The following is a 19,438-nucleotide window of genomic DNA, read 5'->3' as shown; positions in this document are numbered from 1 at the left end:
TTATGGTGAGGCATTGGCGTCGGATTTTGTCTTTCAGCATCCCTAGAGATGTCGGTCGATCACGATACACTTGCGACTTCAGGTAACCCCAAAGCCAATAATCGCACGGACTGAGGTCTGGGGACCTGGGAGGCCAAGCACGACGAAAGTGGCGGCTGAGCACACGATCATCACCAAAAGACGCGCAAAAGAGATCTTTCACGCGTCTAGCAACATGGGGTGGTTCTAATAAAACCCCATGTGATTCCAAGCATGTGTGTCAATTTTTACCTCTCTATCTACATTATTCCGCAGTTTATTAAGTTTTCAAATTTGTACTGACTTTTTGATCACCCAGTATTTTCCTTATACACTTCCTTTTTCTTTAATTTTACCTTTTAGTTTAGGATATTTCGTTTTGTAGGGCTAAGTGATAAATACGTTTATTCTTACTGGAACATCGCACTTTTTCACGTTACAAATCAATAATTTTTGAACAAAACTTTAACTAAGCATCAAAAATTGCAATTTTGATATAAAAACAGTTTCCTTTTAACTAACAGGCAGGAGGGTTACTATTCAGAACAAAAATTTTTTTGTGGGTTACCCAGTCATTTATACATCCACACTCATGTTCTAGACGGTTCACCATTTACAGTTTTTAGACATAGTTTTTAGCATATGTAAAGAAAGTCATCGTGATGGGGTAACGCCGGAAAAATATGCGACGCACCTAACACACAGATAACTTGGGTACAACCTTAACTGAGCAAAGCTGTTAGGCGAACTACTGAAGTCTACACTTACTTACCACAAATTACAGTATCCTATCTTAACTTTATAAGTCTAGTGACAAGTAAGACACCTCACGTTAGTGTGTTGCTGGTGCTATGTATTCCCGGTTTCCACACGCCGCCTTATGGGAAGGTCTCGTGAACCCGCAATGGTACACCTTGGAGTGAACGTGTTAAGTTTATGTCAGGGCTGCTTATGTAGAACAGATGTAGATTTTCAGTGTGAGGCGGAGTAGGTAAACTATTACTCGTACGCCATATCTCTAAAAGCTGACGCGTTGCCTCACAGCCGGCGTCTGTTTGCGGGCCAGAGAAGCCGTCAGCGGCCGCTTCCTGCCGTCGCGTCGGCAAAGTTGTGCGCGCGACGCGGCGCTGTTAACTGTACCGGCGCGGCGCCGCGCGTGCGCCGTGTTGCCCACCGCTAGGGGCCGGCCGGCGAGCGCGGCTCAGTGTCGGGCGTGCTGGAGCGCGGGTAGGCAACCCGAGCAACGACTGTGTGTCGCCGGCTGCGCGCTCACCGCCGCTGCGACCGCGTCTTGCGTCTGCGTCTGCCTCAGCAGAGTCCGCCTAACGCCAGGTCGAGGCCGCCGCTGACATCATGAGGCGGCGCCTGTTCAGAGGTAAAGCGCTCACTTGTCACACCTCTTTGTCGAAAGCGCTCCCCACACATTCAGACGGTGAGTTAGAACCGTGCTTCGCCTCAACAAAAAATGTCGAACCTGCTCCATAATGTGAGTGCTTTTAGTGATGGGTACAGACCATATAGGGTCTGCAGAGTGTAGATTTACACAAGCGTAGAAACTAAGTCAGTTCAGAAGAGTGCATGCAATGGACGCACTGATAATTGGTAAACCACTGCAAAAGATGTATGCGGATCCAGCAACTCGACTGGGACCATAAAAAAAAACTATTTTGTATCACATTTTCTACAAGTTCATTTCTTAAATTTGTAACAGGAAATAAAAATGGCATGTCACAGTATTTTCCATAGAACTGTTAAGTTCTGTACTAAAGTACCGCATTGCTTACATTAGCACTCAATTAATGATCATGATGCATCTGAAGAGTAGTTGATTATCGATAATAAAGTGAACATACGTTCACAGGATGAATGGGTGTACTCAGGCACAGCTTTAATTTATAGCAGATGTACAATGTACCGGATTTATGATACTTAGAATTAGTTCACAAAAGTACAATTAACTGAAAATTCAAGAAATGCGAAAGAATCGCTAGACCAGCACCTTACTGCTGTACAATTCCTTTAGCATCCAGTTGTCTCCAATACACTAAACATGGAATTAGTGTACTAATGAAATGGGCAGTTTGAGGCAGAGATTACTGCAAATAACTCTACAATTAACTCTACAGTCGAAACAGAATACATCTGAACCGCTGAAGCACACATTTTGTAAGAGAATATGGTTGAATATAGATCAGTACATCTTATAGCACGTACATCATCCAGATAAATTAACTTCTGGCCACTTTGTCCGTGAAGCGACAAATTCAGAATGGGATGCATACAACTGGTCCAGATCATATTTACAATATGATTGAGGTGGGATGTATCCTTGTTAATCAGTATCATTGAAGATGCTAGAAACGGCCACCGTTGACTTCGTTGAAGCACTGTTCTCGATATATCAAACTGTGAGAAACTTGTCGGATATATGCTTAAGGGAAAGGAGCAATAGCATTTTCAGTGTGCCGCTGTAACTCTTCCAGAGAGCGAGAATTATGTATACCTGAACTTTCAATTTTTTCCACAGGTAAAATGCGCAGGAAGAGATATCAAGCGATGAAGGTCACCATGCGTTATCACTGCCCCAACTGACTGTCCTCCCTTCTCCAGAAGCTTGATGTCCTCATGGCAAAATTGTGAGGGTAGTAAGGGGTTCTTCGTCATTCAGAAAATATTCTTAAAGTCTTTCACTTTTGTGAGATAATCTACATAAGGGTTAGATAGTTTCTGAAGACACGGGTTACCATCAACAGTGTGGTGATGCGAACACCAGATGCTGAGTACCCAACACGAAATGTGAGATTATAAAACAGCTCTTCAAAGGACTGATATGGATTTTCTGACTCGCTATGGCGAGTGTTACGTAAGTTCACATACCCTCACAGGCTGATCCAGATCTCATCAGACGACATGAAAAACTGAGGATCGAAAAGCCGTAATTACACATCATTTGGAAACAACTGGTATAACTCAACAGGCTCGCATAATGGCACCAAATGGTGCATCGAAATATCACCGTTTCCATCTTGTTATGAGATGGACAGTTCTCCGGTCCATCAATAAGGGTCACTCCTGTATCGGTCTTACAAATATTTACCGGAAGAGGTTTATTTTACCTAACCTGCATTACATACCGCAACACTGCTAATTGCGTATGTCTGTAAATGAGGTTTTTACGTCTATACTGCTAACTCACATTATGTGTAACTGAACATCGGTACACGAATATGTTTCTAAGGTCCAGACAATTACGACGTTATTCTTTTACTACAACGTCGTAAGGTAAGTGAAATAATTGAACAGCCCTTGGTAGGACTTGCTACAAAGATTTGTGCGGAATCGTACGCTAGGTCGACTAATAAGTGAACAACTCTTGGTTAGACATGCTACAAATATTTGTGCAGAATTCTATGCTATGTCGACCTTCCTCAAAGCTCAATTCGTTAAGTGGTAGTTTGCTTTTACCATGTCGGACGCGCTGTGGCAGCTACGGTCAGTTTACGATAGTCACGAAAGGCAGTAAATTATTTTTATATCAACACGGGATCGTCTTTGGGTGCATTACTACGCTAACAATAGTGAGTCTAGAACACACGTAATGTATAATTTAGAAGATCAATAGGGTAGTTTTTTCTCGAGTGTAAATTTGACCTATCTGGCCATCAGAGTGTTCAAGCACATTCGTGGAACTAAAGTCTGGGGACTACAGACAAATGATAACGAACGGAACGATTATCAGACATCTGGCAGAGGGTACATACTTCACGCCAAACAGTTCCGATACTAACTCTTACAGTTACGAATGGTGCACGAGTGCCTGTTCCGTACACAACCCCCCACCCCCCTCTCACCACCACCCTCATTTAAGGTAGAACTTCGTTGATTTTGACATCTTGTTTATTGTTCGAGAAATACGAGATAGGCGGGATTATATTTTACTCTTCTTCTAACCAATTTTCGTTAATATTTCAATAATGGGGTTCCTTATTCGTTACTAACCACGAGGAAATGATTTAGTAATAATGCAGTGATACTTGAAAACGCACATATTTTCAATATTATGTCACTGATTTATTTAACTCAAAAAATTACGTCCATAAGGCTTGTTTTACAACTTACGAGGCATACTACATATTTTATAACAGATTTATTGTGACAAGCATGAGACACCTCATACAAAATATAAAGCGGTATAAAATTTTTAGTAATTGCTATAGCGCACGATCAATAACAAATGAAAACTTTATTCATTTGTTAATGAGAAGTTCATTAATAAAGACGACTTACAGGAAGGGAGACTAAAAGTATGGGTGTTAGTAGCAGTGGATATAACAGAAGGCATGGTAGAGCGAGACACAGAGAAACTTGATTAAACATGGTTATGAAGATAGAGGAAAAAGAACTAACGCGGGTGAATGTGATACGAAAGAAAGAAGTATAAATGAGATAATATTGGAGCATTTGCTTTATTGTTTCACAGTGACATGATTGCCTTATACGTCAGTTTAGCGGGAAAAGTGTGAGGGTCACGCTACGAAGTTCGTCCGCCTCTTTGTAACAGAAATTTTATGGTCATCCAGAAGATTATTTATGGGTCTGTAATTTTATCTATAAAGTAATGCAGTATGCTATTAAATGAATACTGCGAGAAATACGTGTAAGGACCATCTGCTAGTATAAAAGTGTCGCGAGTCCTACGGACGTAGAAAAATTTCTTTGTGGTTACTGTGTGAGCCCAAAACTAATTTTTGATACATAGTACACGAACTGCACACTTCAAACGACACTTCTATAATTCACTTTATCTGAACCAATTTTTAAAAGCGATCCCCATGTGAAAATCAAGCATAGAAGAGCATCTTTAGAGGCGTTCGTGTTACATCTGATGGCCGGAATATTTTTCGTTGATTTGAAAGACAGGATCTGCAAATGAATATATACCAGGTCGCAATTACAAACATGAGGACCACAGTTATTATCAAACGGATGAATGGCGGACTGAGTGCCAGTCATTTAATCATTGCAGGAGAAATTGTCTGCCTTCTATGACAAAAAAATCTAAAGAACCATAAAAGGATCCCATGGCGCAGTACTCTCAACTATCTCTCCAATGAAAGCATCCAGCCCTTTCGCTTTACCACAAAGGAATCACACTTCGTAATTTGACGATACCAAGACGACGACTACGTCCAGTTTTCAACGACTTTTTGGTCTGTATATTTGAGAGACAAATTTTGGACATTATTTTCTCCTGTTCGCTTAGACGTGGCAGAAGCGATACCCAGTCGGAAGACTGAGTTACATTTAGTATCTCATGGGTATGCACAGGGACACACTGAGATCTTGGTTTCAGGAATCGTAGTTCGGATTAATAACATTTAATATCTTGTCGTGAGCAGAACGTGAGGAAGAATAAGTGTTCTCCATATTCCACAAAGTGAAATGAAATATGTACCACGCATAAAAAATTTAGAAACATCCCGCAATACCTCACATAAACGTGGAGCCGTACGTGTATTAATATGTACGTGTCGAAAAATAACGCAGCAACATTCATAATCGGAGAGCACTTTCAGAATATGCTACTGACTCGAATATTAATAGTCCGAGGCCGTACATTACCACTGGCTTTCATTCCACGAAAATCTTTTAGTATATTTATTCGTTTCCACCATTCGTCTCCGAAGGATGTCAGCAAGTAGCTCCCTGAACGTGCCAGACAGTTCTTGCCTAATTATATAGTTGCCACGGAACGTCACCAGAACGCGAAATGAAAATACTTCTCGATTGTACTCCAAAATAAACCAATTCTTCGTATGTTATATGAAGTTCCAAGGCAGAAATGAGTAGAGAAATGTTTATCACGTGCATACTGTTGTCTGTTTCGTCTAATTACAACATGGCGAACTATGCAGATCAAAAGAATCTGCTAGCACGTCGAAGGTCCACGGTCAGAGATCAGGGCTCTACATCCAAGAAAACAGAAATCACTCCTTCCGACTGTTAGAAATCATTTATGGAACAGAAAGCTTCGTGTGGCAATTGGAACTAATAGCAACCCGTGGGATGCTACCTACAGGAAATACTGGAAATTAAAAATTGCGGAGAAGCAAAATATTCCAACAATAAAACACAACACAAATGGAGAACAAATTGATTGAACGAAGATAGTTAACAAGCCTACAATGCTACAGTTTCCTGAAAAACGTGTACCATACCAAACATCCACACTATTCGGCCTGTAGATTCAAATTGCGACGTGCTGAATGTGTGCGTATGTGCGTGTGTGTGTGTCTGTTCTTTTTTCCCCTTAAGTGCATATTACATCTACTTCGCATTCCTGAATGCCCTAGTAATGTATTGCTGAATACACGGCAAGTGGGAGTAATTATCTTCCCCGCTTAAACTTTTCCTCGTAAGAGGGATATTTCCAGGAGTTCCTCTTTTTTCACAGTGGCCAGTGTCCAGTGCTCCAACGAATACTGGTTAAAATTAATGCTTCTCAGATATCAGACTACGAGAAAGTGAGCAGAGAGAGTATGCCGTATTACTAAATTGACAAGTAACAATGAACATCCACTTTCGAGCATCTTTTTAGAAAAGATTACTCTTAGGCGCTAGCCACGTCTTCTCTTTTCCTCGCTGTCATTATCCTATCCAATTACTACTATATTTAACTATTTTACTCTCCTGGGTCCCATAAATTTTTCATCTCTCTACAGTTTTTGCAAGGAGTCACATGCGCAAACAACGATAGCAGTTTAAAGAGATGCGCAAAACATTACCATACGGCTGAATTAGGAGACAAACAAGTATCTATGGCTCAGTGATTGGCGTTTGAAACCAGTAGTACCAGAAAACTTTCGCACCTAATTACTGAGTCAATATTCACTCTTAGGAGTTTGTTACATAGTTTAAAATGAAAAGTGCTCGGAAAAATGGTCATGGAATTGCAGAACTTGTGTTGGCGAATATATAATTCCGTTTAACGAACCTGATCTAGAAATGTCGTTCTTTAAATCGCTGCTGTAGCACATAAATGTCGGAGGCGTACTTAGTTTCATTTAGTTAACTCAAAGTGTTCAGATAATGTTTGTTGATGGAATCTCCTATATGATTTTGGAAAATATAATGCTCGACACCTCTGACACTTATAAAAGAACGCAAGTCTTATGTATTTTGTGGCGTATAGTTTTAAATAGGTCGTATACCGTTGTGAAGTCGGAGTTACTTTCACGGGGTTTCTTGAATCACATTGTTACATTCGTGACATTTGTTATGACAAACGTGTACATTTCTCCCTCCCAGTTTTATAAACCATAATTGCGAATCTGTTTGCTGTTAGCAATTACATTGTTTAATGTGAGTACCTGAAGAGCTTCTCATGTCTTTCTGATCAATATCCGATATTGTTAAGCGCTGCTCCTACACTACCCCACTTTTAAACGAGATGACATATGAGTTGCGGAATCTTAGATCGCGAAGATTCTTCATGATCTACTTGATCCAAGGTCGTTTACTAAATTTCTATTATCTCGGCTGATAATCAGGTCACAGTGCAGAGGGTTTAAGTAATTAATGGTGACCAACTTGATTCACACTGTTAGTATAGAAATTGCAAGCAGTTATTTGCAATCCTTACAGTAACTAGTACAACCGGAGATGGTTACGTAAACGACACCAGTGAAGTACCAACAATGACAAATGAGTCATGATACTGTTAGGAAAGTACAGACCTTGTGTGAAAACAACGCTACTGTAGATTCATGTTGACATTGACATTGCGTGAGACCATGGAGCGATGTTAACGCCTTTTTCACTTATACGCCAAATATCAAGGTGGCTCGCCGGCTATTAAAGAGAGAGATTAATTCTTCACCTTTTCCCTTTCTGCACACTTGTAAATTCGAGACTTCTTATGCTTATCTATTCTTAAAGATGCCATATGATAGATAGGGACAAATACTGATTGCACTGTTTTCCTTATGCTACTGATAAGATTTACACACCATGAAGACTATTAGCTACGAAACGTCTATCAAATTTACATCAAAGGTGTAGAAATAAGATGCAACGTCACTAATATTCGGTGATGTAACTTCCATTATAAGTTGTATTATGGACTGCAGAGAATATGTGAAGATGTAGATTGACGATGTTGGGGTGACGTTAATTCCAATTAGGAACCGTCTTGCTGCGAGTGAGAAACCTGACTGCTCTGATATTAGCTGCTGCGTACATATTTGTAGTTATCTGAGTAAGTAAGGTAAAATTTCTGTAAGAAAGACATCCTGATTTTTTTATCGACCCAGACGCTTTGTGGTGTCCTGTGAAGTCAATGAAGTTCTCCTTTTTCTTCGTAACATACATGTCAAGTCAACCGTGCTGTGGAGCAGAAAGTTACGTACAATCACAGCGTATCCGTGAAAGTTTTCGAAGGCTTGTGTCGCTTCTTTACCTCACAAAAATTCAGTGCTTCACGTTACACGTTACAAGTAACAGGCGTTCATTGCACAAGTACTTTCATATACCACAGAGAACTTTCTTTTTGGTTGATTTCAACTCATGCCCCCTGAACTACATTTTCGCGACCTTATTAACATTCCTTACAGTAAACAGAAATGATCTGCACTTACAAAAAAAGTAACTTTTTAGAATTCCGTACCTCATTCGTTTAGGAACTGGACCCTTATAGAAACACTTTTTTCCGTTATCTCCCTGGCTGTCCCTTTTTGTTAGGAACCGCTACATGTCTCAAAAGTTACGTCACATACTAATGCTGACGGCCCCTATTCTTTATACAGAACAGTAGCTTCTAAGTCAATGCAATCAAAAGATACGGTCATTTGTGTAAAATATTGTTATACTCGCAAACTCACACCTTGAAACCAAGAGGGCAGTTCCCGTTGACCTAAAATCATGAAATTTTAACGGGAAACTAGGTTTCACAACGCCAGTAACGGCATTATAAGTCCGAAATTTGATAATTTGTAATAATATCACACGAAACAAATCTCTTTTCTAATCGAATGGTTCAAATGGCTGTGAGCACTATGGGACTTAACATCTGAGGTCATCAGTCCCCTTGAACTTTGAACTACTTAAACCTAACTAACCTAAGGACATCACACACATCGATGCCCGAGGCCGGATTCGAACCTGCGACCGTAGCGGTCGCGCGGTTCCAGACTGAAGCGCCTAGAATCGCTCGGCCACACCGGCCGGCCATTTGTAATCCGACTGCCTGTCTGTTCGTCCGTTAAGACCCCCTCCACCCCCCCCCCCCCCACGCCCCTCGTCCCTTTTCTCAGGAAAGTGTAGAGGTATCAAGTTGAACGTCACATACTGAGATGTCTTGGTCCTTGGCGGCATAATAAATGTTAGGCTCTAAGTCAATGCAATCAGAAGATACGACCATTTTGTCACATAATTCGGCACTCGCAAACTCACTCATTCAAACCTATGAGGTACTTCCCATTGGAGTAAAATCATCATATTTGGTACGTAGAGAGGCTTCGAAGCACAAATAAGGTGATAAAATGGTATTTGTTAATTTGTTGTTATATCACACGAAAAATAATTTCCCGTTTCTTATTCGACACTCTCTCTGTTCGTCCGTCTGTTAAGACTCCTTTTCCACAGATGCAAGAAGTTGAAATTTACGTCACACGCTGAAGTCAGCGATTCCTTGGTCTTATACAAACGTCAAGCTTCTAAGTCAGTGTAATTAAAAAATATGACCATTACTTCAAGTATTTTGACACTCGCAATCTTGCTCATTAAAAATAATAGGGTGCTCCTCGTTGACCTAGAATCATAAAATTCGGCAATAAACAAGGTTTCACACCGGAAGTAAATTGTTAAGTTTTGAATATATCACACGAATGTCTTTAGTTATTTCTTATCTCACTTGAAACTTAAAATTGAAATATTCTCGGAAATTTAACAATTCTCGGGACCAGTATCATGGCAGGATCAATGTCAACAAAAAGCAAAAATCAGCGACACACACGACTCCCGTGATGTATGAACACTCTATATACACCATTAAGTTTTTACGGAAAACTCAAGAGTGCGAATCCTGCTCACACCTGACCAAATTTTACTGTTATTTCAGAATGACTTACACAATTACACGATAGATGGAACGTGGTAGCGAGAAAGTGACATCCTTTATCTCGAGTTTTATTTACACCCCCTTCTGAGCACCATGTCAGCACCGCAAGGCCGTCTAATTTCCCCAGAGGCATCGTGGTGAAGTTATTACTCTATCGGCTACCAGCGACTGGGTGCATGGTATCTCAGTTTGGAAGTTTTGAAGTGCTGATGCTGAAATTATAATCTGTAGTTATTACTTCCTTACCACTGCTCTGGTGATGATATCACAACGGAAGAGAGACTCAGGCACAACGTTGTTGTCTTGTCCGAAAAGTAAATGAAAACCTAAGTTTAACGACCCGTCGACGTCGAAATTATTACAGTTAGAGCGCAGACTCTCATTTGGAAAGAACGACGGCCGTCCCATTTCAAAGAACCATTCTGTCGTTTGCGTTAAGCGATTAATGCTTTGCCCGGTCCACCCTTTGAAAAGAATCTTATTGATGTTAAATTAACAGCGTGAAATTTTCATTGTAGCTCTAATATACTTCTGTTCCATGCTGAAAATCCTCTCTGTGTATAACCATTTCAAAATATTTCTGGTCATCCCGATTTTATTTTTATAACATGAACCTCCATAGTTTGTTAAGAAAGCTACCCTGTGATCTGAACCTGTGCCTCACCCATGACGATCGGTGAATCGCTGTAAGAGCCAAATCAGTTTTACAGTAGAGAGTTGCCAACAAATAAAAGTGTTAATTTGTGCACCATTTTCACTAACCCCGTCTGTCGTTGAAAGTCTAGTATTCTTACACAATTAAGCTGGTATTCAAGATTTCTAGGTGTCGTCCTTAATCTGGTATTTTTCATAATTTTGTGACTTAAAAACTTTTAATTGACTTATAAATGTAATTTAAGAAGGCGAGTGAAAAGGTAGGTAGTCCACGATATTGAGCACAGTAGTTCAATTGGACGCAATTCAAGAGGGCTGTGTTGGGAAAGCCCTATGTGGCGATCCTGAGTTAATTTCTTGTATCCATACATTGTGTTCAGCAGCGTTGTTCTGTACATGCAAATTCTTAAGCGCCATCGACATTGAAATAAGGGACGTATAAAAAACAACGTATCTGCCATTTTTTTCTCTTCAGGAATGACAGAGTCAAATCCTAACCCGACATCCAGTTTAAACTTCGTAGGCAAGTATCCGTTCCGGTCTGTAGCAAGCGGATGCATTCAAGAAATTAAATGGCCACTCTCATTTGTGTTCATCGAAGTCTGAGGTCAGTCTCCAACCACAATGAGGTCTACGTGTATTACTTTTCGTCTTGGGTAATTAAAGCCGGCGTAGATATCAAGCGACTTATCGTGTTTTACAGGCTTTTCTTTCGTACCCTATGTCGTAAAATTCCAGCTGTTTAGTAAGAGTAGCTGTTTGTTTCCATGTCTAACAACTTTTTGAGACATTTTTGGATCTATTTGCCCTTTGCAAATCTCCCCGAGAATATATTCTGTAGTTGCAGTTTCTGATACAATTGTTAAATTTTGTAATTGTTTGTTTAACAGTCAATTTGTTTTATGGGCCCTAATGACAACTATGAACGACAGCGACCGACCATGGAGGTATATAACGACGACCGTAAATGATTGAGACTGCCTTTTTAATTTACTTTCGCCACTGCAGGAAGTGGTGTACCTTGTGACGACGAAGAGTACTCTGTCATCTGATGCTACATTCGATAAATGAAACTTCCTTTAACCTGCGGACAGAAAGTACGTGAAGAAAGGCACTGCATATTATCAAATGCCGCTGACAGCCGCAAATATTTTCTGTACGATAAAGTCGTCGTCACTAGCAAAATGAACACATCACCGGAAGCCTTTCCAAGTATTTCCAGAACGCAAGATATAATAGTGACATTCATATTCATCAATAGTAAGACGAGCATCTCACCGTCACACTCATGGGGTACTAATAATATTTTACTAATTTCTTACAGTAGTACTAGTGAATTTTTATAAAAAATTATAAGAAGGATCATTGTTCCTTGAAGTTCGGAATGTAAGTTATTGAAAAAAAAAATAGAAGTAAATGATGGTTGTCTAACAAATGACAAGGTTTTAGTTTTCACATGCATTCTTTATTAGGTAGTAGTTACTGGAAACAAAATACCTATTTTACAGATAATGTTTCACTAGGGGACACATGCTTCATTTAAATGTGTAGAATGATTTCATATTTACATGGTCACTCTATCCACTGTGTATGTCTAAACGAAAAGTATTGAAAGCTCAGCCGGACTGCTAATACGCAATCCGATAAAAGGTGAACTTCCGTTGTGCTACATGATTTCATTTCTGAAGACTTACTCTAAACAATATTCACCTCCTTGAACCTTACAAAATGATAAAGCACTCTTTTCTTTAAGTATCAATAGTAATCGGTCACCGGACGGAGTATCCGAGCGGTTCTAGGCGCTACAGTCTGGAACCGCGTGACCGCTACGGTCGCAGGTTCGACTCCTGCCTCGGGCATGGATGTGTGTGATGTCCTTAGGACAGTTAGGTTTAATTAGTTCTAAGTTCTAGGGAACTGCTGACCTTAGAAGTTAAGTCCCATAGTGCTCAGAGCCATTTGAACCATTTTTTGAACTAATCTGTCACTTCACCATGGATTAATATGGATACTAAAGCGAACGTAACTACTACATAACAAAATTTAAGCAAAAAGAAGTCTAGGATGTTTAACATTCCGGAGAATGTCAACAATTTCTCTGTATATGAAAATAAGGAAAGTTCTTACTCTATTCTGAATCTGTCAGTTTTACGCAGGGCGAACGTTAATAGAACCGAAAAATGGCGGGGACGGATTGCTGACTGGAAATGGAGGGCAAAAGATTGTATGAACGTGTGTCCGGAAGTGCATCGTTACGAGGGTAGGTGTCGCTGGCGAATAGAAGTTCCTCTGACCATGTGCCCTGTCTGCAACCGTCCAGCTTGATGATGCCAGTTCTGGTAAAATTTCTTCGCAGGTAAAAAGGACTGATGACAGAAATCCCGTAACTGAGATGGTCTGGTGAAAAAACCATAGACAAAATTCTTCCCGTAGGGGGCAATGACAGACTACGAAAAAAAAAGAAATAAAAGAAAGAGATTCAGTGCTCTCTCTCACTTTCAGCACTACCATTAAAGCCTTAATTTTACAGGTTTATATGAAAACTAATACGATATACTTCTTTACGTGTCATTGCGTCACGAACATAAAGAGCACGTCTCCGCTATCAGCCAGTTTCTAATTCATATCTGATTGAATATATACGATTCGGTAAATATCTGTACACGCCTCTAATGAAGAATATTGTTGATTCTGTTCAAATAATAATGTCTCATGTTTTTATAATTGCGTTTGCGAGACGTTATGTCAAGGCATCTTCTTTTCGTAACATATTTTCTGTTACACAACGGATCAATGATACATAATCACAGAAATCATAATAAGAACAAAATTATGTATTTTGTGAAAAACCTTTACATTAACATCCCTTGGTTTGTGTGAGGCACGCAGTTTTTTTATTAACTAGAAGGGCCAGAGAGTATCTACATTTGCATTTAGATATTCCAAGAACATGAGGACGTGCACTCCGAACCACATCTGTTCTAATATCTGTATAGACCTTGTAATCATTCAGAGTGCAATGTCGAACAAGAATCTGTTCAATTAATATTGTGTACTTCTTACGACAGGAAGTGCAAAATGGGTAAACATGGATGGCTAGAGGATAAATGTAGGGATTTAGAGGCAACACTAGGGGTAAGATAGATACTGCCTACAGGAAAATTAATGGGAACTTTGGACAAAAGAGAACCACTTGTATGAATATCAAGAGCTCAGATGGAAAACCATTACTAAGCAAAGAAGGGAAAGCAGAAAGATGGAAGGAGTATGTAGAGGGTTTATAAAAGGGCGATGTACTTGAGGGCAGTTATATGGAGATGGCAGAGGACGTAGATGAAGATGAAATGGGAACTATGATACTGCTTGAAGAGTTTGACAGAGCACTGTAAGATCTAAGTCCCAACAAGGCCCTGGGAGTAGACAACATTCCAATAGAACTAATGATAGCCCTGGGAGAGCCAGCCATGAAAGCTCTACCATCTTGTGAGCAAGATGCATGAGACAGGCGAAATAACCTCAGACTTCAAGAAGAATATAACAGTTCCAGTCCCAAAGAAAGCAGGAGTTCACAGGTGTGATAATTACAGAACTATCAGCTTAATAGGTCATGGTTGCAAAACTCTAACACGAATTCTTTACAGACGAATGGAAAAAGTGGTAGAAGCCGACCACATGGAAGATCAGTTTTGATTCCGTAGAAATGTTGGAACACGTGAGGCGATGCTAACCTCCGACTTATCTTAGATGATAGATTAAGGAAAGGCAAATCTACAATTCTCACATTTGTAGACTTAGAGAAAGCTTTTGACGATGTTGAATGGATTACTATCTTTCAAATTCTGAAGGTGGCAGGGGTAAAATACAGAGAGCAAAAGGCTATTTACAATATATACAGTAACCGGATGACAGGTATAAGAGTCGAGGGCGTGGAAAGGAAGCAGTGGTTGGGAAGGATGTGAGACTGGTTTGTAGTCTATCCCTGATGTTATTCAATCTATATATTTAGCAAACAGTAGGAAAATTTGGAGTAAGAATTAAAACCCATGGAGAGGAGATAAAAACTTTGAGGTTCGCCGATGACATTGTAATTCCGTCAGATATAGCAAAGGAAGTGGAAGAGCAGTTGAACGGAAAAGACAGTGTCGTGAAAGGATGATAAAAGATGAACATCAACAAAAGCAAAACGCGGATAATGGAATGTAGTCGAATTAAATCAGGAGTTTCTGAGGGAATTATGGTAGGGGATGAGACTCTTAAAGTACTAGACAAGATTTGCTATTTGGGGAGCAAAATAACAGATGATGGTCGAAGTAGGGAGGATATAAAATATAGACTGGCAATGGCAAGGAAAGCGTTTCTAAAGATGAGAAGTTTGTTAACATCTAGCGTCGATTTAAGTACCACGAAGTCTTTTACTAAAGTGTTTGTACGGAATGCAGCCATGTATGGAAGTGAAACATGAACGATAAATAGTTAAGATAAGAAGAGAATAGAAGTTACCAAAATGTGCTGCTACAGAAGAATGCTGAAGATTAGATGAGTAGATCACATAACTAATGACGAGGAACTGAATGGAATTGGGGAGAAGAGGAATTTGTCTCACAACTTGATTAGAAAAATGGATCGATTGGTAGGACATGTTCTGAGGCATCTTGGGACCGTTAATTTAGTATTGGAGGGCAATGTAGAGGGTAAAAGGCGTAGAGGAAGACCAATAGATGAATACACTAAGCAGATTCAGAAGGATGTCGGTTGTAGTAGGTGCTTCGAGACGAAGAAGCTTGCACTGGATAGATTCACATGGAGAGCATGGAGAGCTATCGGACAGTCGTTTTTTCCTCGCGCGATCCGTGAGTGGAACAGAGGGGGGAAATATGCGCGAATTGTGCCCTCCGCCACATACCGCTTGGTAGCTACCGGAGTATGTATGCAGATGTAGAAGTAGATCAAACCAGTCTATAGACTGAAGACCACAACAACAACTTCTTACGAATTGAGTTGGCACAGTATTTAACGTACTAAATTCACGTTTTGTGAAACTGGGTTCAAATCGCAACATTGTTTAGGTTTTTCGTAGTCTCTCTAACTTGCTTAAGAGAATGACAGGCTGGTTCCCTTGTACAACGCACAATGGACATATTTCCCATTCTTCTCGTATCCGTGCTATTTCTCCATATTTAAAGTACTAATCGTTCACAAGATATTAACAGCTTATTCATCATTTCTCCGTCCCTACCTTCTTTCCTCCTTCCCCTTCTTCCCTCTTATTTTCTGCGCTTCATTCTCCTCTCAGGGACAGTGAATGAGGGCTACCATTTCGGATGTTCCGGTGTGCGATAATAATCATGACTTCATCTTTAAACGTAATTCCCCTGCGAACGATTATAAATTATTTCGATAACCAGCTAATGCGGGCTGTTTTTTGATGCGTGATGCGTCGTTCAAGTTTTGTTCGAGCTTTTCTCAATTTATGTGCCACCCTATCGATGAAATATTAGCTCCACGAAGCAGCAGCTTTGTATTTCCTTTTCTTGGAAATTGAACAGTTTTTGAATAAAGATAGGTGACCGATTTTAACCACACTAAAAGACCAGTAATATTTATGTACGAATAAGGCTTCATCACATTCTGACACATAAAATCCATAAAATCTGTAAAACCTGTCCCAGAATACTTGTCTTGTAAGAAAATATAGGCTGAAAATTTTTCCACATTGATTATTCGATCTTCCACGCAGAATCTCCAATTTACCATTAAATATGGTGATGAGTCGGCTGTTGGAAAATTACAACGTATCGTAGTCCTAGAAACTCATCGTCAATGTTATTATAATAAATGCCCCTTTACTAGTCATAAAATTCTAGGTCCTCTTACCATAAGACAGAAAGTTCAAGAAACTTTCAACGTTATTGTAACTGGATAACCCCTTTGAAGACCAGTATAACATTATTGTACTGACCCATAACTATTAAAAGTCCCGCACTTTTCCCGAAACGTATCATAGTCGTCATTACACTGCACACTTAACACCGCTGTACTGGCAGAGCTGATAGTGATATTCATTACGTAGGGGCGTTACCTCTTGTGTAGACCTCTAAATGATTAATATAAAAAAAAAACGTTTGAGAGCCTTTTTTAAATTATACATTCCCTTACCTTTCTTAATTGTTCGCTATTTTAAAAACACATATCGTAGCTGAAATACTTTTTTATGAACGCAAGACAGTGACAGACTCTTTCATCGAGACATACATGATCTTTTAGTGATACTTGTAATATCTCTAATCACGAAATCAATGATGCCAGTGAGATGAACCATGTCAAGTTACAGTTTCTCAATACATAAATTCCGTATGAATTGTGAAAAATCCTCATTTCTCCCGATAAATACTCTTCCTCGCCTCCTGTGTTAATACCATTGATACCAACAGCTCATACTTGTATTGAGAAACACAAGTTGTAGAACGGTCAAGCAAAAGGCATGTACTCTGTCTCAGACAACGGTCTTTCAGCGACGTACATTTTTTTAAAGGACATAATATTCACCGTTGACTATTTATTTCACAATTACAGTTTCGGTCTTTGTTGTTTGCAAAAGATTTTTCTTCAGGGATTTATGTGAAGGATGCTACCATTGTCAACATTTCATGTAATTTCCATCATTTCACCAAGTGCTGAGCTTCGCAGTCATCAAATATTGATTCATTTTTACAGTGCAAAGTCATATTTTCGAGGATGACATTTAAACATGTCAGGAGATTACGGAGCTAGAATTGTGCAACTTTTTCCGCAGTACCAATTGTTACATAAGTAATTCCTGCAGACAACGGCGAATATGGCACCCTTTAGAAAAACAGACAGTTTCGCATGGAAGAAAGAACAAGGAAATTTTAGAAATATTCTCCAGCGAACTTCGTAATAAATGTAGCTTTGAAGGCAGTAAGGCCTCATATTTCATTAGAATTTAAATAGTTATTTGGAATCTACGATCTCTCTATCAGAAAAATACAGTACCCTGTCAGATATTCTACTCTCTTATGAAATTGGTTTTCTTATAGGCTTGTATTACTTTACAGTCCTCCCCGGTAGCTGAGTGGTCAGCGTGACAGACTGTCAATCCTAAGGGCCTGGGTTTGATTCCCGGCTTGGTCGGAGAGTTTCTCCGCTCACGGATAGGGAAGTGGCGTCAAATCGAAAGACTTGCACCCGGCGCACGGTCTACCAGATGGGAGGCCCTTGTCACACCACATTTGCATTACTTTACAACATGTTATGTTCCTATGTTCGCCATAATTTTACGTCAAACCCACTTTGCAGCTTAGCAACCCTGATTATGCACCAACTCGTGACTAAACCTGATCCCAAAATAGATTGTGAGGGAGATGACTTACGTCGTATAGACCTGTATTTTTAACTATATAAGAGGTGCCTGTAGCAGTGTTCTTTAACTGTGCTTATGGTTGGCTTTTTACGAACGTACTGCCTAGTTGCAAGCGCCTGTACTGTGATTTTTTTTCGTCCGAATGTTAAACTCATGTTTTACTCTACCTTTTGAAAGGAGGCATAATGTATTAAATAACTCTAGACGTTCGACGCTCTTCAACAGCAACACGAGAAGTGAAATCGCAATAGCGGCAAATGTAGCCTGCACCAACGTATTGTGCACAGTGAAAACCTGAAGCATTTCCGGGCGAGACTTGCATAATAAATCAGTTGCCTGACGCTTCTGTCTGACGCTGTTGTATTCGCTCGCAGGTATACTCTCGCCGCAAACGACCGTCAACAACAGATTCAGTGTCGCACTGTCATGGCGCGAAAATATTCAGAGATCACACGCAACGTGCAAACAGAGGAAGTGAACAAGAGAAAATTTACACGTTAGTAGTAACAGAACCCAGTGTGTCGTATGTCGGAACGAAGCTTTATTTTCTCTACTGCGTCTCTCATGTCGCGATATATTGATTATTCCCGCAGCGTACCCTGTGCTCTGTGTCACATTAGTAAATAAACGTTAGATTGGACTTTGTAATAAATTAGTGCATTAATAAAACACCTGCTCTGCGTTAGTGCGCTAGCTACTGACGCGACACTGTGGTTTAAAGCAGAACGAACGTCCCTGTCCCGTGTGAAGTAAATCGTTTCCAGAAGACGCTCAGTTGTGAAAAGTTGGGGCTACGTGTGAACGTGTGCTCTGGACTGAATTTAGGTAGTTGGGCCGCGGTGGATGGGGGAGGGGGATGGGGACGACGGGTAGTCCCCGAACTCATTTGCATCGCCGGTCGCTAGGGGCGGTGCCGGTCGAAGAACAAACAAGCGAGTGTCGACGCTCGCGGCGAACTGCGCCGCTTTTGATCCGCGGTTCGTGACACACGAGCGAGACCCGTCTCTCTGTTGGTTTTGTATCTCTCCGGCCGTCGATAGGTCCAGGGGCCGCTGTCTAAATATTATTTCGCGCTCTCCGCGCCCAAATCTGTGATTCCTTTCCTACGCTAAGTAAACATCATGGACCCTTGCGTTCGTCACTATGAAACTGTGCAACGTCGAAGATTGCTCTACTAAACTGAATGTCATATCATGAGTCGTGTAAAAGTATATGATAGCAATCACGGCGCAAGCCTTAGAAGTTGCTAGTGAATAATTGTTATTGCT

General features: G+C 40.3%; 1 protein-coding gene across 1 annotated transcript in view; it reads left to right on the top strand.

Moving 5' to 3' along the window:
* The first annotated feature begins 1,319 nt into the window (after positions 1-1,319).
* The window catches only part of LOC124620197 (nuclear pore glycoprotein p62-like), a 654,879-nt gene continuing 636,760 nt past the window's right edge, over positions 1,320-19,438 (top strand). The window contains exon 1 of the mRNA XM_047146865.1: positions 1,320-1,393. Within this exon, the coding sequence (XP_047002821.1) occupies positions 1,372-1,393 (22 nt within the window). The 5' untranslated portion in view covers positions 1,320-1,371. The remainder of the gene's footprint in view (positions 1,394-19,438) is intronic.

This window comes from Schistocerca americana, chromosome 6 (assembly GCF_021461395.2).
Source record: "Schistocerca americana isolate TAMUIC-IGC-003095 chromosome 6, iqSchAmer2.1, whole genome shotgun sequence".
Classification (NCBI taxonomy): Eukaryota; Metazoa; Arthropoda; class Insecta; order Orthoptera; family Acrididae; genus Schistocerca; species Schistocerca americana.
Note: the sequence above shows the minus strand (reverse complement) of the source record. Positions and strands in the feature narration are given on the sequence as shown.